The sequence below is a fragment of the Diprion similis genome, chromosome 6, assembly GCF_021155765.1.
Source record: "Diprion similis isolate iyDipSimi1 chromosome 6, iyDipSimi1.1, whole genome shotgun sequence".
In the NCBI taxonomy this organism is placed as follows: Eukaryota; Metazoa; Arthropoda; class Insecta; order Hymenoptera; family Diprionidae; genus Diprion; species Diprion similis.
The window spans coordinates 20,389,637-20,411,159 of record NC_060110.1 but is presented as its reverse complement, the minus strand read 5'-3'; the positions used below and the strand labels follow the sequence as shown (position 1 = coordinate 20,411,159).

Genomic DNA, 21,523 nt, shown 5'->3' with positions numbered 1-21,523 from the left:
CATTCCATCCTTCGAACCGGCGCTGAACCTTGGCCCTTTCCATGACCCGGTTCCATGGATCTTTTTCGTTTTCTTTTGGATCTGGACCAGTCCCCATCACGATACATGTTGGCACTGCGTACCTGAAGGCAGATGATCGACCCAATATGCATATACAGTGAAATAGACGATCGTGACGTCATGTCTACCTTGTCGTCGATTTTTTATGAGAACTGCAAATTGGGCAATTCGAATTGAAATCGATTGGAATACTGCTTTGTTTTTCCTCGAAATTTTCAACAGTCTCCTTCTTACAATTAGTTGGCTTATCGTGAAATGAAAGCATTGTGGCACCGCTCTTAAATGATTTACGCGTTTCGCTAACATTTGCTGATTGTTGCAGTATTTTTTGGGGACATGAAACATACTGGGCGTCATTCAAATTGTCTCGTTTATTCACTGTATTTATCTCTGCAAACCTTAATTTTGCTGGGGGAAAATATTAGAATTATATTCAGACTATTTTGCTATGTAACTAGAAACCCCAAATCAAAGTCTCACCAAGATTATTACTTGCGTCGCTTATTTCAGCTGATAAACTCGCCATGACATTCGAAATATTCTGTTGCCCGTTATCATTGATTTTCACACTCGATCCTGATTCCATATCAGTTTTTATTTCCAGGACTTCAGCTGTCCGAGACACTCTGTCGGTAGATTGTAACAATTTTAAAGCGACGAGAAATGACTCTAGCGTCTGACAACCGCTGTCATTGTTTGATAAAAACAAATCGGAGACCAGAGTTATCGTCCCGATTGATTCGTTCGAAGAGAGGTCATTCGTGTCTGTACAGACATCCATCATAGAGCAGCTGTTCTGTTTCGCAGAAACAGTTGTGCCTATGCTTCGGGTTGAGAGGACAGTTTGCACGCCTGCCGGACTGAAGGACCTTTCGAAAGCAACGTTCAAGACTTCGGTCGACGAATCCAGTCTGCAAGTGACGTAAAAACGGGTTTGCACTAACTGTCGTGCGAAAAAATTAGTCAATTTCGCAAATGACTCACCTGTCAGCTGTTTCCGGAGTGACTTGAAAGTTGCTCACAGAACTTTTCAGAGACTTGACGAATCGTCGACATTTTATCTTGTTCACGTGTTCACACTTGCGTTTGTAATTGTACGTATAATCGGATTGAATCGATGGAGCTAAGTCCGAATCGTCTGTTTCCGAGTCGACAATCAGATGGGCTCTTAAGTGTGAGCAGAAATTTTGGCTCGATCGTTGATCAGAGTCCCCGAGAGATCTGTGCCTGAGATCACGTTCTCTTAGCTGTAAATCGTGCCTGGGACTCCAGGCATTTTTGTGACATCGACATCCTTTCACAAATATGTTTTTCGTCGACCAAACTTTGTCCAGAAATAAATTACCTCCGAACCTGTTCTTCCTCATCTTGAATCTCGTACGATTTTCAAAATCAGCATTTATATTCGTGAACGAACCTTTTATCCGAGATAAATTTCTTGTCAATTTGAAATCCGATTCAACTTCCGATTCCATGTAATAGTCTGAGTCATAGTCCGCGTCCGGACTTGAATAGAGCTCGTTCAATTTTCGCATTAAAGAATCGTTTTGGATTTTCGGTTTCTTCCGCAAAGAATTATTACAATCACACGCCGTGTACCAGTTTCTTTGAGACAATGCTGGAACGTCTGTTCTCCAAATTTCAGGGTACCTGATTCCCTTGCTAAGATTGCCTAACCCCTTCTTGAGGTCGGTAAAGTTACGTAAATTTATCTCTTCCGGGCTTGGATCAAATCCCGTATAATTGAATTTTGACCCCAGCTTACACGGCTCTGAAAGATATTCGTTTGGGTTCGTAATCCAGGGAATTGTCTGACTATTATCTTGACAAGTTGGAGCAGCTGTACACCTTGTACTGTTCGGCGAAGATCTGAATTCGAAGCCTTCGTTTATGTTTCCAACACCACAATCGTTCACCAATTGGATTTGATTCTCCGTCATCGTGTAGTACGAATTTTGATTATGAACTGGATTTAATTCTGGGAAATTACTTTCTTCCTCGTCGAAGCTAATCCTCACTTGATCATTGCTCTGTTCAAGGTCTGTCGTACTTCGCTGCTCCCAGCATCCTTTCCATGCCAATTCAAATCTGCCTGTCGTGTCTGATAAGGGAAACAATTCATCGCCAGGCGGTACTGAAAGTTCTAATTCTGCGTGATCAGAGATGATTGATCGATCGCTTAATGTCTGACATACATCCTGAAATGTCACCATCTTTCCTGGCAATGAGGGCAGATGATCGTTCGATTCGATTTTGGAAATTTGTCTTTCTCCGAAGCAACTGAAAGTCGAGCTTTGCTGGGGTGTTTTAATCGGGATCTTTGACTTCTGGTTGGTCTTCAATTTGGCTACTTTCTTTCTGACTAAATGATCTTCCGTTTCTGGATTCAAATTAAAATCCTTGCTGCGCATGGAATCAAAGGTTTCAGGAATCAGCACCTGCCACCTATTGCGTTGCAAATGCCTCTCGACGTCTTGCTGCTTGCAACATTGATCAAGTTCAGCATCCCGTGCATCATAGGTCAGTTCCTCTTCATCTAATGTCGGAACATGAGTGGTACCAAAATCCAAGGTTTCCCGTACCAAAAACTTGAGTCGTTTTGGCCTCTTTTTTCCTATCATTTCCCCAGCTTCCTTCGTCGAATTTCCAAATGTCAAAGTATTCGTAAGAACAGAGATCATAGGTTCGCCAAAGTCATCCTCAGGTGTCACTGAAACTATCTCCACCTCTTCTTTCGACACTTTTTCAGTCATAAGTTCTGACTGGGTAACATCGAACTCAATGACTTCAGGCTCTTCTTCGTGTACGGTATTCTCTAAGTCCAGATCACCTAAACTGAAAATAGCTGTGGAGGTTTTCAGAGTGACAGACGAGTTTGAAGGCAAAGCGAACTTGGAATTGACAAATCCGAACCATGAGTTATCAGTGCCGTGGGTGTTCGCAGTCACGAAGCGTCGTGCTGATGAGATTTCATCCTCATTTTTGAAGAGGCAACAGTTTGAGAGAGTAGTTGTATTTTCTACTACAGGATCACTGAAGGTGACCCGTCGCTTAGGAATTAATAGATGATCACTGATTTCCTTCTTGAAAGGCTGGAGGTCAGTTTTTGATTCCAAAGTCTCCGCAGATGAATGAATGTCTACTTTCCCTACCTTCTTGGAATCCTCCTTTTTCCGCGTTCTGATAAACTGTACAAATTCGAGTGTACCACGATGTTGCAGCCTAGAAGATTAATGTTAATTTTAAATGTCATCAGGATATGATGTTATCCTTAATCGGAATAATACCTGGAATCACTTTGCGTCGCGCAGATTAAAATTTCTCTCTTTGACTCAAGTGAGTTTTTTAAATTTGTCGACTCTGTTTTACGTTGAAAATATTCCGACAGTATTGATTTCTTGTTTTGCAAGAGGTAGGTTAGTTCCTCTTTGGTTAGTATGCAGATAGACTCTCTCAAGGCTTTCGGTGTGAATAATTTCGATGGGAAGAAGTTTTTCACAGAGCTGGAAATGTCAAGCTTTCATAATGAGTCTGGTCTGATGACGTAAATTTGACGAAAATTTGAAAACTACACATCTAGTTTCGTTAATTGATTTCCACAGTTGATTGATTAATAATTTAATTCATTATAAAACCTCAAGTATTTTTCTCTCTGTTCAGCTATTTCGAATTTCGACGAACTCTGCGATTTTCTCCCTGTCCTATCACCCAGCCAACGTTCTTGTGAATGGTCGTTAGAGTTAGTCGACAGACATGTGACCGTTGACAATCCGCAACAACTATCCCCAACTATAAATTCTGCACTTCGTTTTGAGTCTGGATTTAGCGCCGTTGATACTTTCAGATCCGAACCGGAAAAAAGATGAGATGACGATGACGATCCTGCATTCAATATATTCACCAACCTGAAAGTAAATTCATATATATTATTATATTTCCATAGTACCACTGCAATTGATCCTCACCTAAGCATACGAGCTATCAACAATTCAAAAGCCAAGTGAGCGTGTTCCAAAGTATTACCAAGACTTTGTGGAACGACGGTATCTCTGAGAGAAGGGACGGAGCTCTGGGAGGAAGTGACAGTCACACCAGAAAAAGAAGCCCCAAAAGACGATCTTGAGAAGTAGAAAATGATCTAGAAAATTTTTTGGAACATCCACGGTTCGCATCAAATTACATTTCTAATTATGTATTAACCTGGAACACTTGACTCCAACGGAAACCGACGAGCACGAACAATTTGCCCGCAAAGGCATCAAAGTATTCCAAAGATCAGCAGCCTTTGAGCTGAGCAATGATGGCGGGAGTCGATAATATCGTCTATGCGGTTTTTGTAGTCGATTTTTCCGTTGCCATAAACGATTCGTTGGCCAGATATTAGTCAGGGTTGATACGGAGGAATTTTCGGACAGTTCCTGGTTGGCTCCTTCGAGCTTATCGACGGGCTTTTTTCGCAAGGCCTTGTTAACTAAGTTGAATAATTTTTTTTTATTTTTACGGAAATAGTCGTTACTAGTTTCTTGATTTTTTTCAACTGAGTTTTGAAAGGAAACTCGAACCTACTCAAAGAATACCAGCCTGTATCATGCTGCACCTTCATATCGACTATAATTTTCAGTATAAATGCTGGTCAAAATGTGGAAATTCCTTTTGTTACATTTTTTTATGTTTTTATCCACTCGAGTAAAATTTAAACCCTCATGGCGTTATGAAGATATTGAACAAAACGGTCAGGGGTAACATAACCAAATTTAATTAATGATGTTTCCTACGAAGTACGGTGGCGGATAGGTAAGTAAGTGACCATGGCAACAAACAGTTTCCTGGATACCTCGGTTTTACTTGTCACTAAAATATAACGCAGTTGGTGCAGTAAATATCAGCTGATTGACAGATTTGAATAATATAATATAAATAAAGATAAATATATAACAAATTGCTGGTAAAAAATTTCCTCATAAAAAATGAGCATTTTGGAACAACCTATCGATTATGAAGCTCTCGAAGTTGAGTTGCACGATGCCGTGAAAGCCGACGCTTTATACAAGCTCCAAAATGACGCGAAAATTCGTGCGGTCGAACAACGCGTTCCTACGTACGATCAATTCAGAGATATGGTGTGACGAGAGTTTTGTAAATATGTCATATTTGGGCGTGAATACAAGTCACAGTTTTTTCACGTTTAATTATATTTTACAACTTTTTCAAGGTAAGTGCAGCTCACTTGAAGCCCGTGGAGCGTTCAGACAAGCAACCCAAGTTGGGAGTTCGGTGGAACAGCGCAGCATCATGCACGAATTCCAAAACTCAACTTCCCCATGGCTTTTACACGTTAACCAAATCGATGCCCCACAAACCCGCAGACTCGTTTGATAACAACGTGGAAAAAGCGGAGGATACCACAATTATTCAAAATGTGCAGGCCCCAAAAACGACTGAGGAATTCTTGCAAACGTGGAAAAAAATAACTGAACACAAGAAGAGATTTGAATATTTATTGACCATAAAGTAACGTAATTGTTTCATTTATGCTTTCGGATATCGATTACTGTAACAGGCGAGTTTTGAAACACTTTTGCAATTAAATTTTTCATATCGTGTTTCAGGCCCGTCGTTTTTATCGAAATATTTCGACCTGAGGTCCCTCTTGGCGTTCTGGGAGAGATCATGGACGCATGCCTGAGGAATTTACCAGAGGGTGACGATGTAGATACGGTAATTGATGTCTTGACAGCTCTCAGTCATTGCAACAGGTTTCAGTTGAGCGTGAACTTCATGACGCAAGAGGAAAAAGACGTTTCTAAACAATTATTCCGAAGACTTCTTGCCAGGGGAAAGGCCGGGGATGGGGCGGCAGAAGTTACCGTAAATATGTTGCGGAAACGGTATCAAATAAAATTCAACTGAATCTGTAACTTCTTTGTACGCCTAGTGCATAAAGTACTGTGTGTATTGTGAATCATGATTGTAGGCTTCGTCTGTCTTCACGATATTAAGTGTTGAAATGTGTCTCGAATATGTAATGGTATGCGCATGCTGGAATGTTCTCTGACATTTGTCGAACAATAAAATTCATTGCTCTCGACCTCGTAATTCGAACCTTGTTTTTTACAACAAAATATCTTTAATGATTAGTGTTGTGTCTTTCTTACGTAGAATATCTATAATTAATTAACGCTATCGCGTTGCAGAGTCTTTTAAATACAGGCGCCTTGGAGCATGCGCGATCCGAAAGTCACGTGACATCTATTGTCGTACGGTCTTCAACATGGCGGTTGACAACACACGACTATTTTTCAAATGTTGTGAATTTTGAGGAATAGTTTAGTACCGTAGTTTTTTGTACATATTTTACTTAGTCCAACGACATCCTAAACGTTACCAAACGTCCTGAATACCATTGTTAATACTTGTTAAAACCAAAGAAAAAATACCGGCAGGATTTACCGTGGCTCGTGAAGATTTAACCTTACTAATATTAATTCATATGCTAAATATGCGACAGTACCGGATCATACTAATATAATTCTTGTTTTAAAAGATAAAAACGAATAGGAATGATCGCTCGCTTTGACTATACGTAACTATTTTTAATGATAAGATATTTGTTTTACATGTAAACAAAACTTTGTAGACCTATTTATTATTTTGGAATTTCGCTGCGCTTCGAGATAATCTTCTTACGCCAAACGTCCAAATTATAGAGACTAGTCTGACATCGTCGAAACTAAAACGAATTAATTACACTTGAAGGAAAAGTTCTAAAACTTTGTCAGCGGTCTTACTTCATGTTTTAAAATACTACATGTATAAATATAACATTCAGCTATGAGGCTGGAGGAGCTGCCATTGCGTCTGAGCTCGGACGAACGAGACTTCGAAATGGATGAAGAGACTGACTACCTTTTGCAACCTTCGGAAGATAGCATCCGCTTGTTGGCGTCAAGGAATCGACGTTTCAACACTTGCTCGCGATTCTGCACAAATATATTATGCGGGTAAGTCAAACATAATCCGCATATAATTAATTTATTATCAGCCTTGTTCACCAGAAAAATAGTTCGAACAAATTTCCCGCCTTCATATCGAAATGAGTGAAATCGATATTTTGTGACGCTTGAATCTCCAGCATTGCCGCCAGATAGCAGCAACTCACTGAATCACGATTCTCAATCAGAGAAACTTATACAATTGATGATTGATCGGGTGGAAATCATTAACCGTTGACCGAGAATTTTAAAAGATGATTATCCTAATGCGGTTTTCCGTATTCTTGTGGGATTTCGTGTTAAACGGGTTCCGCCGATAAAGAAGCTACCGGATTGTACACGGTTTTTTACTGTCTCAAGCCCGCCTGAGCTTATTTACCTACAGAGTACTGGTCGCAAAAATTTTCCAGGGATAACTGGTTCAAAATTCTTTCTCCATCGATTTTACTCATGAACACAAAAAACTATTGGTCTTAAAAAGTGATTGATAATGCTGAAGGAATTTTATCTCTCTGCCACCGCAATCCCACCGCATTTATATCTTACGGCGGAAATGCGACAGTTAAAGGCATTGAACTACGAGAGATAAACTCATGACTCCTTCAGCGGGAATCCCGCGATCGGTAGAAAGTTTTCTTGAAAAATATTCGCGATTTTAATATCATCTCATTCTTTTACAAAGCATGGCGCGATTCGTCCGTGAAGCATGGAAATGCCTGATTTGAATGATCATCCCAATTTGGTAATATTTGTCGATTGCATTAACCGGCTTGGACCAATGATACAGTTCTTCCCGACCGACTGATCTTACCGTAGCTCATGTTTTTATATATCTTCTTAAAAATCAAATGAGATTTCATTCATATATTTGACGATTTTTATTAAGTTTGGTCTGTAAATCGCTTGGCTATTTTTGTTTATTTGGAAAAAAGAGCGATGCATAAAAAATAGAACTGTAATCTCGATTACCGATCGTGCGGACCTTGTCCAGATTGATCGAATTGATTACTTGTTGACCCCGGTCTAATACTTAATTAATTCATGGTAAGACCCATAGGTGTCGCCAGTATATCTTTGGGATGAAAACTTGGAAAACGTCCATTTTCATAGCGTGTAAATTGAACGAAAACAATGATATATATCGGCGTTAAATAGAACACAACACGACGCGCTATTTTCCTACATTGTGCTAACAAGTGTTGAACGCAAAAATTTTACCCGCAACCTTTGTTCTTATTGGTTCTATTGTTGTCCTGAACGGAGGCGTGCCACAGTGCATAGGTCTCTGGATGATGTCATGTGAAGCTAAAGCGTTTTTGTTATCTCGCTAAACTACGAATCCGACTTTGTCTCATCCCAATTCAGTCTACATTCTATAGAAATAATTGAAAGACTGCGAGTCCGCGTCATGTTAAGTGCCGTTTTGTAAACGATACACCAACCAAATGGAGACCCACAGCAACGTAATAAGACTTTCGAAGGAGGACATTCCGCTGATATCGAGGCCCAGGAATGACAGGTCGTGGACAAGGTGACGCACTTCTGTTGTACGAATGACCGAGGAATACTGCGTATACCTCAATTTTTCGACCGTTTTCGGCCAGCGGAACTTAGCTATCTATCTATACTATACCGGCTGGCTATGAACGCGACGAACGCCACTCGCCGCAGTTCGATACATCCGGCAGTTCGCTAAGTTTATTTAACGAGGGAATTCGTCTCCTCGTAATCGCGGATCCGTCGCTGCATATACGTCGTACCTATGCAAGCGTCAATAAATTGCTCAACGATCGTGCTAAAATTTAGTCACCACCAGCTACACTTCCCCCCAAAAAGAAATGTGTAGCCCCCCTTGTTGCCGCACGACGCATGAGCTTAACTCTCGGCTTCGAATGTTCGTTACGCACATTTAATAACACAGTTTATATTGTTGCTCAATTTAGTTATCAACAACTGTGCTGCAAGCAATATTATAATGTATATGTCAGCGGTCACTTGTTACTTTATTTATTTCACGGTGCTAAGTATCTGTTGTAGTATTTATTACTAGAATTGAAATTTTGACTTTTGATATTTTTGGATATTGTACGCGTTTTTTTTTCTTTTTCACTAGTTTCTCTTTTTTTTGTTGCAATGGAAATTTTTTCGCGCAAGAATATTTTCTACTTTTTCTTTAACTTTGAGCTCATTTTTCACTCAGTTTTTATTGCGATGTGCAATAAGCTTGCTTCTTTACATTTCCAAGGCAAAATGGTCTTTGCTTTTACACTTGAACATGGAGTCATTGTTAGCATCGTACCCAATTGTCCAAACACTCTGAAAAAGATAAATAAACAGATGATAGCGTAAATTCATTTAAATATGAATTGGAAAGAACGAGTTTATTTTTTTCATATATTTGCGAAAAAGCACTGAAGCAGCATTAAATCTTCACGTTTGCAGTACTCACAGTTACAACCAGTAGTTATCACTTACTTCATGGTAAAATTTCGTTACAGATGTTGCACGTGGATGTGGCGACGATGTTGCAGAGAAAGGGAACTTCGAGCCAGGACAATTCACATTGGACAACCACTGTACGAAAAATTTCCGACAAATGTCATCAGGAACCAAAAGTACAACGTCATCACATTTTTACCTCTGGTGAGTTGTTGACTAATTAGTGAGGCACTAATTATACGCCGTGTCTAATAGTTTGGAATTCTAAAATTGTAGTCTAGAGCATATATTGCTTGAGATATTAAATTCAAGGTCGCAAACGTTCCTTTTCCTTTACCAATAAATTTTTCTTTTCCATTACCAATAAATTTTTATGTAAGGTCAGTTGAATATGATAGCTGTACTGGAAGACGTGTTACCTAATTATTAATTTGCTTGTAAGTTTCGATTTAAGCACCATCGCACTATGAGCTCTTGTCAAAGCAATCAAAAACCGATTTGTCAATTTTTTTTCATGAGTAATAGTTCCGGAACATGAATTGCAGTAAAGTAAATTCACTGATGAAAATAAAAGTGAGTATTTCGGATAATATTTTATTTCATTTTTAAGTTACTGTACACTCTTAATTCGCATTCTGTCATCTGTGATACCAATAATTTGTTGGGGAATTTCTTCATTGCTATAAATGATCTTAAAATACAAACTGCAATATACGGAGAATAATAATCAGAAATCAGGGAAGAATTTTCACATGACTTTCAAAGTTCTGAAAGTATAGAATTCAATAGTATTGAGACTAATAATGGAAGGTGTTCAGTCAAAGTTCAGCTTATAAGTGTAACACTAAAAAAATCAATAGAGCATCAGTGTGAGAGTTTACCTTATAGATTTATGGATACATATTCAAGTCTACAAGAAACAAGATACTTTGCTTCCTTTCGCGTAGTAGTGGGCTCATTCATTGATCTGACCTAATGATCTTATCAATCTATCGGGTTTAGGTATAGAAAACTTTCTTCTACTGATTCGATACGGTACAATTTCAATAAGTAATAACAATATGGTATTTAGGTAAAAAGTGTTTTTGTGATATGTACTTTGAAGATATGTCTCTCTTTTCCCCAGGTTCTGTTTCAGCAGTTCAAATTTTTCTTGAACCTGTACTTCCTCATAATGGCCATGTCTCAGTTTTTACCTGACATAAGGATCGGCTACTTGTACACATACTGGGGGCCTTTAGGCTTCGTTTTAACAGTGACAATTTGCCGTGAAGCCGTTGATGACTTCAGACGTTATAAAAGGGACAAGGAAGTCAATGCGCAAAAATACTACAGAATAGTTAGAGGAAGTGACACACCAGAGCTTGTTCCAAGTTCAAAATTACGAGTCGGTGACTTGGTAGGTGGACCCAACGAGCAGTCACTTGCTCTTTTCAATCAAAGCAGTAATTAAATAGTGGCCTTGCCATGTTGAGTTTTATTTCATTCCCGTTCAACATTAATAGGTTTTTACTGTTACTTTATTCGTTCCCGTGGCCTACTAAGAATCAATAAAGTTCACTGGTATGGGTATTCATAGTGTGATAAGCTTATCTGTGGGTGCAACCTGAGTGAATCACAGCTTCAGACAATATTTCTTTGAAAGCAATTCCACTATGTTTACGAAAAATCTGAAAAAATTTATAAAGTATCATATTATGTAGATGATCTATTCCTTTTAATACGAAATTTTAACATTATAGAATTTTATTCTGTTTACCTACAGTTTTTAGACTTTTTGGAGTATCCAAATATTTACATTAGTACTCGTGAGTCATGACGTCAGTAAGACTGTGATGTTGTATGTTCAATCAACTCTTCAGACCTCCTGTTGTATCAACAAGATTCATAACTAACTTAACAATTTTGTCTAACCTTGATACGAAAAAACCACCATCAACCTAAGAATTTTATCTGTGTATGTCGTTGGGATTTTAAATTACATTTACACTTGTCTCCTTTGTTGAAATAGGTAATTGTTGAAAAAGGCCAGAGAGTTCCAGCTGATTTAGTTCTGTTACGGACTACTGAAAAGTCTGGAGCATGTTTTGTCAGAACGGATCAACTGGATGGAGAAACAGACTGGAAATTGCGTTTAGCTGTTCCTGCTACTCAAAAATTGGATAACGATGCTCAGTTATTTGATATCAAAGCAAGCCTCTATGTCGAAAAGCCGCAGAAAGATATACACAGTTTTATCGGAACATTTACCAGAGTAAGTAGGTGGAGCAGTCAAAATTGAATAAAATATCCAAAAAATTGTATGAATTAAATTAATGGTACCCGAAAGTGAAGAGGGAAAAAATTTTTGACAGTAATCTGACACCTGTCACTTCTAAATTATGTTTTTTTTTTTATGATAGTTGCTATTTGTAGTATCACTAAACATACATTGACTTTATCTGATGATTGTGAAATGTTTAAACTTAGTTTATTGCTTGTAAATCTTGTTTGCTCGTGGTAAAGTAACTGCAACGAATGCGATATCAAAGAGACTTTTACATGGGGCTTCATTCAAAATTCAGCATCAAGCTAATAGGGAAGGTGATTTTTTAATTCAGTTATTTGTTACACATTTCTCCAGTATGATGGATACAGTAGTGAAGAAAGCCTCGGTGTGGACAACACTTTGTGGGCAAATACTGCGATAGCCTCAGGTTCTGCGTTAGGAATAGTTGTCTATACTGGCCAAGAAACACGATCACTGATGAATCATTCCGCTCCAAGATCTAAAGTTGGTTTACTGGACCAAGAGATCAATCAGCTGACCAAGGTAATTTTAATTATTCTTTTACCGAATTCAGGGGTCATGTACCTAGAATATTACAAAGACCTACATCAACCTTGAATTACCTACAGGTATTATTTTGTGCGGTCATCGGTCTTGCTTTGGTAATGATGTGTTTGAAGGGTTTCAATGGCCCTTGGTACCGCTACATGTTCCGTTTCGTGTTGCTGTTCTCATACATTATCCCCATAAGTTTGCGGGTAAACTTGGACATGGGCAAAACGTTTTACGCCTGGTGTATTCAAAGAGATAAAGAAATAGCGGGCACAGTTGTCAGAACGACAACTATCCCCGAAGAACTGGGAAGAATATCGTATTTGCTTAGTGACAAAACGGGAACGTTGACACAAAATATAATGGTTTTCAAAAAATTGCATTTGGGAACAGTTTCGTATGGTCAAGAAACGTTTGACGAAGTTACCTCTGTATTGAAAGCTTACTATTCAACACCAAGCTCTGAAAATTCTCCAATAAGAGTATCCACAATGTCTTATGGTGGTAAGGTCAGAAGATCTGAAAGCACAAGAATTTACGAAGCTGTCCATGCTCTTGCACTTTGCCACAATGTTACGCCAGTATACGATGATTCAACTGTTACTAATAATTTGGATACAGTAAGCGTAGAAACTGGAGATACAGGATCTATTCAAAGGTATGACTGTAAGCACATTATTGTTTTGTTATGTTTTTATTTCTGAAAGTGCCGAGGTTGTAACGAATCACATTTTATTTACAGCCAAACTGAAGCCGATCAGCACTATTATCCCACAGAGCAAAAGCCGAGTTACCAAGCCTCGAGTCCGGATGAAGTCGCATTGGTGAAATGGACCGAAGAAGTTGGTTTGGCCCTTGTAAAACGTGACTTAGTATCCATGCAGTTGAAGGCGCCAAATGGACAGGTTTTGAATTACCAAATTTTGCAAACTTTTCCTTTCACATCTGAGACGAAAAGGATGGGTATCATTGTCAGAGAGGAAGCCAGCGGCGAAACGGTGTTTTATTTGAAAGGCGCCGATGTTGTTATGTCTGGAATAGTACAATACAACGATTGGCTTGAAGAAGAATGTGGAAATATGGCCAGAGAGGGACTGAGGACTTTGGTTGTCGCTAAAAAAACTCTCACAGAAGAACAGTATCTTGATTTTGAAGCTAGGTATTCAATTCCAAGCTACTTGCAATTATAAAAAACATGAGCTGCCACTGTTCTGTCGACCACTCATGCAGGGAGTATCTGCATCACTCTGAACATTAACGTTTTCCAGGTACAATGCAGCACGAATGTGCGTCAGCGACAGAGCGTCCAGAGTTACAGCAGTTGTAGAAAGTCTCGAAAGGGAAATGGAACTTTTGTGTGTAACAGGCGTTGAAGATAAGCTCCAAGATAGAGTAAGGCCTACTTTGGAGTTGTTAAGAAATGCAGGAATAAAGGTACAAGTTTAATGCCATTCTGATTGTGCTGAAAAAATTATAACTATATTGTTCACACTGTGATGAGTGACACAAAATGGAGGGTAACACTTTTTCAACTTTTTAGATATGGATGTTGACTGGGGATAAATTGGAAACAGCAACGTGTATAGCAAAGTCTTCCCGACTAGTTTCGCGAACTCAAGGACTTCACGTATTTAAGTCCGTTGTGACAAGAACAGACGCACATTTGGAACTGAATACTTTTAGAAAAAAGCAAGATTGCGCGCTAGTTATCAGCGGGGATTCTCTCGAAGTGTGTCTCCAATACTATGAGAATGAATTTCTGGAATTGGCATGTGGCTCCCCAGCTGTCGTCTGCTGTCGATGTTCACCAACTCAAAAAGCCGAAGTTGTTACTCTCATACAGCAGCACACTGGCAAAAGAACGGCAGCTGTTGGTGACGGTGGAAATGACGTTTCAATGATACAGGCAGCGGATGCTGGTGAGGATGCTACTTTGTAAATCATTAGTATATTTTCAGCATATGACAGGCTTGGACTAATTTATATCTTCATTTTTCGCAGGTATCGGCTTGGAGGGTTTGGAAGGACGTCAGGCGTCTTTAGCTGCTGATTTTTCAATTCCTCAATTTAGTCATCTTTCTACATTGTTGCTCGTTCATGGCAGACGAAGTTACAAGCGATCTGCTGCTCTGAGTCAATTCGTCATCCATCGTGGCTTGATTATTTCTACAATGCAGGCTGTGTTTTCGGCGGTTTTCTATCTGTCGTCTGTGGCGTTGTATCAGGGATTCTTGATGGTCGGGTAAGTATTTAAAATTAATCCCCAAACTTATTGATTGATTACAATGGCAGAGAAACTTTCAAATTTTGTCTTGTTTTCAGCTACGCAACGATTTACACGATGTTCCCTGTGTTTTCATTGGTATTGGATAAGGATGTGTCCGAAAAAATTGCACTTACCTATCCAGAGCTTTATAAAGATCTTAGTAAAGGACGTTGTCTGTCTTATAAAACATTCTTTATGTGGATTTTGATCAGTATATATCAAGGTAAAATATTACTTGCAATTCTTTTCCTGCTTTACACTGCTGCTACTGATTTAAGTATGTGATTATTTTTTTAATCAAATTTCAGGGGGGGTCATAATGTACGGTGCCCTCATCATGTTCGAAGATGAATTCATCCACATTGTGGCTATTAGCTTCTCAGCATTGGTATTAACAGAATTAATTATGGTGGCCTTGACTGTTCGAACCTGGCACAAAATTATGGTTCTTGCCGAAGTTTTATCTTTGGGATTATATTTGTTATCCTTGGTCGTGTTGAAGGATTATTTCGGTAAGTAAAAATGAATTATCATCCAAGCCAATACATATTTTTGTGATTTTATCACTAGTCTTGCTCTCTAATATCTTGACTCGCTCAATCAAATCAGACATATTTTTTATACAGAAGTCAGAAATAGAGTTGTGAGCATATCCAATTTCATCATTTTACTTGCTACATTCTTAATACTAACAAAATATTTTTTTTCACGCGAGCTATAATAATGAAAAAAATTTACTTTTACACAGATGCTGAATTCATAAAGACCACAGATTTCCTTTGGAAAGTACTAGTGATAACGTTGGTCTCGTGTATGCCGTTGTACATTTTAAAATTTTTGAGAAAAAAGTTTTCACCACCGAGTTATACAAAGTTGACTTAAAGTTTAATGTGATAAAATTTTACCAGAGGATATGCGTAATCAAGAAAAACTTTACCCTGAAGGATCAATTATTTAGTAATAAATTGTCACAAAAAATTACTGATTACCTAAAATATTATACACATACTATATTAATCGTCAAAGCATTTTACGGCACTCACGTAAATTAAAAACAAGGTCTAGGCAAACTCACTCGATACGAATTTATGGGCCTTGTCTTAATTACTCAAACTGGGATACTGTAATTAATGTTTTCCGTGGAAACACTAGATTTTTATTACATCCAAGTATAAATGGTCTTCTACCATAGATGAGAAAAAACTTTTGAAGTTGGACAGTTTTCTCGTGTGTGTAAATACTCACCATAAAAAATACGAACATAGCAAAAGTTGAAAGCTGCTTTGAAACTGTAGTGGTTCATTTTCTAATAATACAATGCTGAAACATTTTTGCATGCTGCTGTTTTATAAGTTACCTGATCAAAAAAAAAAGTTATAATTCAGACAGTTATTGGCAGTGTCCTATCAATATTAATCAAGGCAGTCAAGGGGACTTTGAAAATATTCTGCATTAGTATAATAGGTACGTTTTGAAAAGCTTTGTAATTCACTGCAAGGTTCGCCTAACAAGCTTGCTTTGCTTATATTTCTGATAATTTAATTATGAAACGAGACAAGTAGTTCTAAACGGATCCAGGTACGTCGCATACTAGACTTAAAAATCAAATTTTAATTTCTCTGCGTACCATTAGAGCCATGAGACATGAACATATTTTTTTCCTGAAAAAATCTTTTGTGATCATGTTATAGAGACATCTAAAAGTATACACAGAAACGATGACTAAAATAAGATTAATAACTAATTATAAATATACATGTATACATGCATACATATGTTATTATATAATCTGTTTTTAGTTAATTTATGCGAAATAAAATAATATATTAATTACTTTAAAATCCTTATTATAGAACTAAGAATGGTTTGCAGGGTATAGTTCTAATTAAGATAGCGTTCTGTAAGTAAACATGATTTATTAATATTTCAAATTACCTAATCTCAACATTGAATTTATCCTGAACAGCTCTTCCGATTTTCTGGTGAATAGTATTAACTTCGAATTTTGTCAAAGTGCGTTCTATGTGTCTATATGTAATTTTATAACAATGTGACCTGCGGTTAGTTTTCGGATGAACAAAGTCGTCTAACAATTCGACTTGCTCGATCATATCCCCACCAATATCCCTGACTATTTCAAAAAAATCGTTCGGCGTGAAATCCGTCTCGTTTGGCAGCCAGAAACTTATATCATTTGAGGATGGTGGATAGATACTGACTCGCTGAAAAATATTATTCATTAGTCATATCTCATGACAGCTTACCCCTTAGCAACTGAACAAATAGAACAAACAGATGAATATTTAAATTCAATCAAGTTGAAACTAAACGTTTCTGTACATTACCTTGAATACAATTGGTGAGTTGTAATCCTCGACCTTAAATTGGTTTAAAAAACCAGGATCTTCACTCCAAAACAGTCTGATGTCTGGTATAGAGTAGAGCAACATGGCTAGACGTTCTAAGCCCGCGCCAAATGCCCATCCCATACGATCGCCAGCCCCAGATTTTTGCAAAATTTCCTGCCGTATTATACCACATCCTAGGACCTCTAGCCATTCATCGAACCTCAAAATTTCCAACTCCCAAGACGGGTGAGTGAATGGAAAGTATTCGTCAACCCATCGATATTTAACATCTATGAAAGTGAATGACACATTATAACGTACAGATCAAGTGGTGATTTTCAAACTATTCCAGTACGCTCGAATAATGAGCTGAAAAAAAATTATTCGAATTGAGATGCACCTTGACCGAAGAAACTTTTTACTAATCCGACTAGACAGGATTTTAATTCATGTTCCATAATTTTTGTCGCATCCAAAGTATGGCAGCCTTGTTTATCAGGACTGTCCAATTCCCTGTGTTCAAATAATCTGAAGTTTTCAGAGTCCTCCACATTTTCAAATATCTCATCTTGTGTTCGAAGTCTGACACCATCCACTTGATGAAATACAGGATAATGCGTTGAATTAATATCATCTTTTCTATAAACGTCACCGACGATTAAGAAGTTGTTCAGTCCCATCAGGATTAGTTCTGCTTGATGAGCCGTTGTATGAGCTCTGAGTAAAGTTTCAGAGTTGATATAATAGCAATCACTTTTACTTCGACTGGGATGATCTTTTGGTATAAGGAGTGAGTCAAAATTTTGTTGGACCGTGACAATTGGGCTGAGATTATCGTGGACACTGAATATTGGATTTCCCACTTTATTTGGATAAGCTTTGTAAAAATAATCTGCGATCCGTTGTCTTATGAACGACAATGGGTGATAAGGTTTTAAATGTAAGTTTTTTCCAGGATATTGACGTATCCTCTTTGTCACAGTTGTCCATTCGTCTATTGGGTATTTCTGGTCGAGAAGTTCAAGCTTCTGTCCCTTTTTCAACAGTTTCGATGCAAGGGAACATAGTCTAGCGGACGAAATCCGCACGCAGGCATGTTGTATGGTTTTGAGCATACTGTATCTGCAATTTATTATAAAGATTATGTTACTTTGTTGTCCTATGAAATGAGCCAAGAATACCTGAACAAAAACATGTGTTTGTTTATTTTTTCTAAAAAAAAGTTTTATAATCACATAGAGCAATCGGTTTTGGAAATTATCTCTGAATGCGTACCTTAACAACTGTGTATGAGAAATCATCTTTAATCAATTTAATTAAACAAGACACCGAGAATCGCCGGTGATATAATTCCAATCACGTATTTGAAACTGAAATAAGGTTAGATTACATAAACCAACGAGCACATCATGTTTCTGTCTCACAGTCTTGTCACATATTATCTAAAAGAATTCCAAATGCAATTTACTACGGTAAATATTTCACACAATATAAAAATTCTTTTACAGTGTGAAATTAGGGTTAGGTTAACTGTTGTTACTTTTTAAAGGCCCCTCTAGATGGCCTGCTATCATACACACCTGGGTTTTCATCGGGTCAAGAGTTGTGTTTTCCACCTACAACTTCCATTCAATGCCTTCAATTTTTCTCTGCCACGAGGTATGACATTGTTGGGTTTATGAAATAAGATATTATTATCGTCAATTTTTGGTCTGCATGATTGTCCAGAGAGAATTGTGATCCTTAAAACAGCAAATTTTCAATTTTACTGTCTGAATTTTCGATTGTGTTTAATTTCTTACCATGTTGGCAGAACTGGCAATCGAGTGGTTTGTTTAGCTACCAGGAATCATGGCTGTCGCCCGTGAAATGATCATCAATCTCTACCGAAATATGATCAGAGAAAGCAAGAAATGGGATTCGTATAATTACAGGCAAGTGCAAAATATCCAACTAAATACGTAGATGTGGTGGGGCTCGATATTCATTTTCCTTCGCACGCTAGAGTCGAGGATCAATGCCGGCGCGCATTGTCCGGCTTACGCAACGTAGTACGAGCGACTTTCTATTTGACAACCACGTGCATCCGGCATTGTTTGTAAAATTTGTTGAAACAATTCTTATAAATCTGGACAGTGTCAACGCGCTAAAGTAACCTTGTTCGAAAGCCGAATTAATTTTTTCTTAAACGACTTTACTCTTGGTAGAATTTTTCGCGTACGGTTTTACGATTCTTATCGGACTAATTTCAACGTATCGCCCTGTCGTCGCCTCTGTCGACAGAAAATGTGATTTTAATTGTCGCACATTTAATTTTGTTTTCCAGAATGTACGCACTTAGAAAAATCCGTCACGAATTCAGAGAAAAGAAATTGCTTCAGGACGCAGAGAAGATAAAGGAAAGTTATAACTATGGATTGACGAATCTGGATATGATCAGAAGACAAGTGACGATTGGGAATCTCTACAGCACTCGAGGTCTTGTGATAGAAAAAATGCCGCCGCAAAAAGCGCTATAGATTTAATCATTGGATAATGCAACGGTACAAATAATTATCATTTAATACCGTTCAGTGAATTGCGTAAAGGACGTTTATTGTTGATCAATTCGTTTATTAGTAATAAATCGGTAATTTGTAAATAAAACCCATTTATCCTCGTCTGTTTATGTATTGTATGGCCCTGCTATCAGAACAATCGAAGGTTTGAAAAAATGCATCGTCGATGATTTAAAATCGCGAAAAATACAAGACTGCTAATTGCAGATCTTGTCCATTGTGCGTACGGTTTATTTGCGAAATTTTTGAAATATAAAAATGCAATACGACTTCCGAGCACCGCGATTAACGGTCCGCCATGTTGCATGTAATCATGCGTTGGATTTGGCAAAAATGGTAATTCTTCGACAACTTATTTCGAGCCTGTCTCACGGTCGTAATTATTTGTGAATAACTTGGTAAACAGTATGAAAAGTACGCCAAACATGTTGAACACAAGGTATAGAATCATATCTCCGATCGAACAATCGAGTGAATCATACGAGTAACGATTACCGGTCCTGATTTCTAACAAAGTCAACGGTCTCATACTCGTATGAAGAACACTTTGTAGACGGTGAGAAGTGATGAACAGTTCCTGGATTTTGGATTCGGACGGACTGATGTTTATTCTCTTATGAGCCTCGGTTGCGAACAGGTCAGAGACGATTTTGCTCCGTTGCGTTAACCGGCTTCAGGTGTAAACATAGCGATTTTTCGTATTCTTACAAACATCGGGATTGTGTTTTGTAATATCGTGATAATGAAGGATCCTATGCATTTATACAACATTTGAACCTATTATTTTCGTGATTTCGTTGTCGCTTGCATCCATCATTGTCTTTTACCCGCGTATCGCGAAATAATACATGTTTCTCCTAATCTGAACAATTTTCAATTCAGCGATGTGAAGTTTTCAAAGACGTACTTTTATTCAAATTGTTTTAATTTTCATTTGCTGCAGTAAAACAGTGTAAGTGCTTCGCTGTCGGAAGCTTACAAAGCAAAGTGACTCTGACGATGATGAGAAGTGACAGAAACTCGACGGTACAATCAACTCGGTCTATCGAAATTTTAGGGGCCATCGGCCACGGACATTCTGCTGATTGTGTGCTAGGTGAGTTGCTTTGACACTTAATTATAATTTAACTATGACTACGTCCTGTATCTGTACAAAATTGCGATGCTCTGATGCTGTTTCATTTATCGAACAATTAACGTATTTGTATGCGGGAGAAAAAATGTAGGTAATACCTGATCATGCACATCCATTACAGATCGTGCCTAATGATAGGCAAATTAATTTACAACCCGCTCTACGCGTTTTACTAATATAGTTGCACTCACTCAGTAAACATGGCATATTCGTAAGAGGGTTTGCTACCTTACGTATTGCCTGATCTGTCGGTAGCGTAGCATGCATCGTTACAGTGATTTCCTGTTTTACCGACTGCTGATAATATCATCTGTCAATTATGGTTAAGCAGATGACAACACCATCATCACTAGTTTGCGTCTTCTCATACCCGGTGTTGCTAATTGTAAGACGATTCAAATCCATATGAATGAATGAACTCTACAGTTTCACGCTTGAGATCACTGACCATCACTGACAGTTATTAACAGCGCTCAGAAGCAATCTGTAGAGTTGCAGAGTTTTGTAAGAGCCCTAAGTTTAACGATGTATTTCTGCGAAGAATCGTTATCTCGCAACTAGAAATTGGTATGAAATTTAGTAAACTATTGATATAATTCAGGAAAAACCAAACACATTTTCCTAATTTAACTCGTTTACAGTAATACAACAGTAGCAAACGAAATGGTATTTCATTACGTTTCCCGTTACATCAACCTTACTAACTTCAATCTTGTAAGTTTGCACCGACCGGACCCAATTTTGAGTTTCGAAATTCACTGGTAAAACTTTTTTCAGGTTACTGAATAAGATGAAATAAAGACACAGAAGAAAGTATATGATTCGCTTGCATCAATTGATGAATTATTGGTACGTGACGAAAAATTTGTTTCAAATATGGGAGTAAAAATTATTCTGGGGGTTC

General features: G+C 38.0%; 4 protein-coding genes and 1 long non-coding RNA gene across 8 annotated transcripts; 4 read left to right on the top strand and 1 right to left on the bottom strand.

The window, feature by feature from the left end:
- Positions 1-743: 743 nt before the first annotated feature.
- Positions 744-18,296, top strand: LOC124406878. The gene is made up of 3 exons (XR_006929266.1): positions 744-754; positions 4,860-4,862; positions 18,150-18,296. It is a non-coding gene; the product is annotated as an uncharacterized LOC124406878 (long non-coding RNA).
- LOC124406875 (coiled-coil domain-containing protein 103) lies at positions 4,926-6,146 on the top strand. The gene is made up of 3 exons (XM_046882534.1): positions 4,926-5,180; positions 5,273-5,571; positions 5,670-6,146. The coding sequence occupies exons 1-3, from the start codon at positions 5,028-5,030 to the stop codon at positions 5,968-5,970; spliced, it is 753 nt and encodes a 250-aa protein (XP_046738490.1). The 5' UTR covers positions 4,926-5,027; the 3' UTR covers positions 5,971-6,146.
- On the top strand, positions 6,345-16,411 carry LOC124406866 (probable phospholipid-transporting ATPase IIB). 3 transcript variants are annotated; one of them, XM_046882512.1, is made up of 13 exons: positions 6,345-7,061; positions 9,551-9,695; positions 10,618-10,890; positions 11,503-11,745; positions 12,115-12,303; positions 12,390-12,970; positions 13,055-13,471; positions 13,581-13,746; positions 13,853-14,231; positions 14,314-14,554; positions 14,635-14,801; positions 14,887-15,090; positions 15,327-16,411. In XM_046882512.1, the coding sequence occupies exons 1-13, from the start codon at positions 6,892-6,894 to the stop codon at positions 15,458-15,460; spliced, it is 3,309 nt and encodes a 1,102-aa protein (XP_046738468.1). In that variant the 5' UTR covers positions 6,345-6,891; the 3' UTR covers positions 15,461-16,411. The 3 variants fall into 3 exon arrangements, with proteins under 3 accessions (XP_046738468.1, XP_046738469.1, XP_046738470.1); XM_046882513.1 differs by lacking the exon at positions 6,345-7,061 and adding an exon at positions 8,117-8,583; XM_046882514.1 differs by lacking the exon at positions 6,345-7,061 and adding an exon at positions 8,731-8,946.
- On the bottom strand, positions 15,914-18,352 carry LOC124406872 (probable phenylalanine--tRNA ligase, mitochondrial). 2 transcript variants are annotated; one of them, XM_046882530.1, is made up of 4 exons: positions 18,327-18,352; positions 17,327-18,048; positions 16,924-17,216; positions 15,914-16,800 (listed from the first exon to the last, which is right to left on the bottom strand). In XM_046882530.1, the coding sequence occupies exons 1-4, from the start codon at positions 18,335-18,337 to the stop codon at positions 16,510-16,512; spliced, it is 1,317 nt and encodes a 438-aa protein (XP_046738486.1). In that variant the 5' UTR covers positions 18,338-18,352; the 3' UTR covers positions 15,914-16,509. The 2 variants fall into 2 exon arrangements, with proteins under 2 accessions (XP_046738486.1, XP_046738485.1); XM_046882529.1 differs by having other exon boundaries at positions 18,202-18,339.
- Positions 18,353-18,479: 127 nt separating this feature from the next.
- LOC124406877 (LYR motif-containing protein 4) lies at positions 18,480-19,590 on the top strand. Its single transcript, XM_046882536.1, has 3 exons — positions 18,480-18,585; positions 18,740-18,860; positions 19,253-19,590. The coding sequence occupies exons 2-3, from the start codon at positions 18,778-18,780 to the stop codon at positions 19,443-19,445; spliced, it is 276 nt and encodes a 91-aa protein (XP_046738492.1). The 5' UTR covers positions 18,480-18,585; positions 18,740-18,777; the 3' UTR covers positions 19,446-19,590.
- The last annotated feature ends 1,933 nt before the right edge of the window (positions 19,591-21,523 follow it).

Excerpts from the sequence above, each read along its gene's own strand:
- LOC124406872 (XM_046882529.1), bottom strand. The coding sequence starts at position 18,227 with ATGATTTCTCATACACAGTTGTTAAG. Across the intron at positions 18,049-18,201 it reads TCTCATACACAGTTGTTAAG|ATACAGTATGCTCAAAACCA; the intron begins GTACGCATTCAG and ends AATAAATTGCAG. Across the intron at positions 17,217-17,326 it reads AAAAAGTTTCTTCGGTCAAG|ATGTTAAATATCGATGGGTT; the intron begins GTGCATCTCAAT and ends TCACTTTCATAG.
- LOC124406866 (XM_046882512.1), top strand. The coding sequence starts at position 6,892 with ATGAGGCTGGAGGAGCTGCCATTGCGTCTGAGCTCGGACGAACGAGAC. Across the intron at positions 12,971-13,054 it reads GATACAGGATCTATTCAAAG|CCAAACTGAAGCCGATCAGC; the intron begins GTATGACTGTAA and ends TTTTATTTACAG. Across the intron at positions 13,472-13,580 it reads TATCTTGATTTTGAAGCTAG|GTACAATGCAGCACGAATGT; the intron begins GTATTCAATTCC and ends AACGTTTTCCAG.
- LOC124406877 (XM_046882536.1), top strand. The coding sequence starts at position 18,778 with ATGGCTGTCGCCCGTGAAATGATCATCAATCTCTACCGAAATATGATC. Across the intron at positions 18,861-19,252 it reads TGGGATTCGTATAATTACAG|AATGTACGCACTTAGAAAAA; the intron begins GCAAGTGCAAAA and ends TTTGTTTTCCAG.
- LOC124406875 (XM_046882534.1), top strand. The coding sequence starts at position 5,028 with ATGAGCATTTTGGAACAACCTATCGATTATGAAGCTCTCGAAGTTGAG. Across the intron at positions 5,181-5,272 it reads ACGATCAATTCAGAGATATG|GTAAGTGCAGCTCACTTGAA; the intron begins GTGTGACGAGAG and ends AACTTTTTCAAG. Across the intron at positions 5,572-5,669 it reads GAATATTTATTGACCATAAA|GCCCGTCGTTTTTATCGAAA; the intron begins GTAACGTAATTG and ends ATCGTGTTTCAG.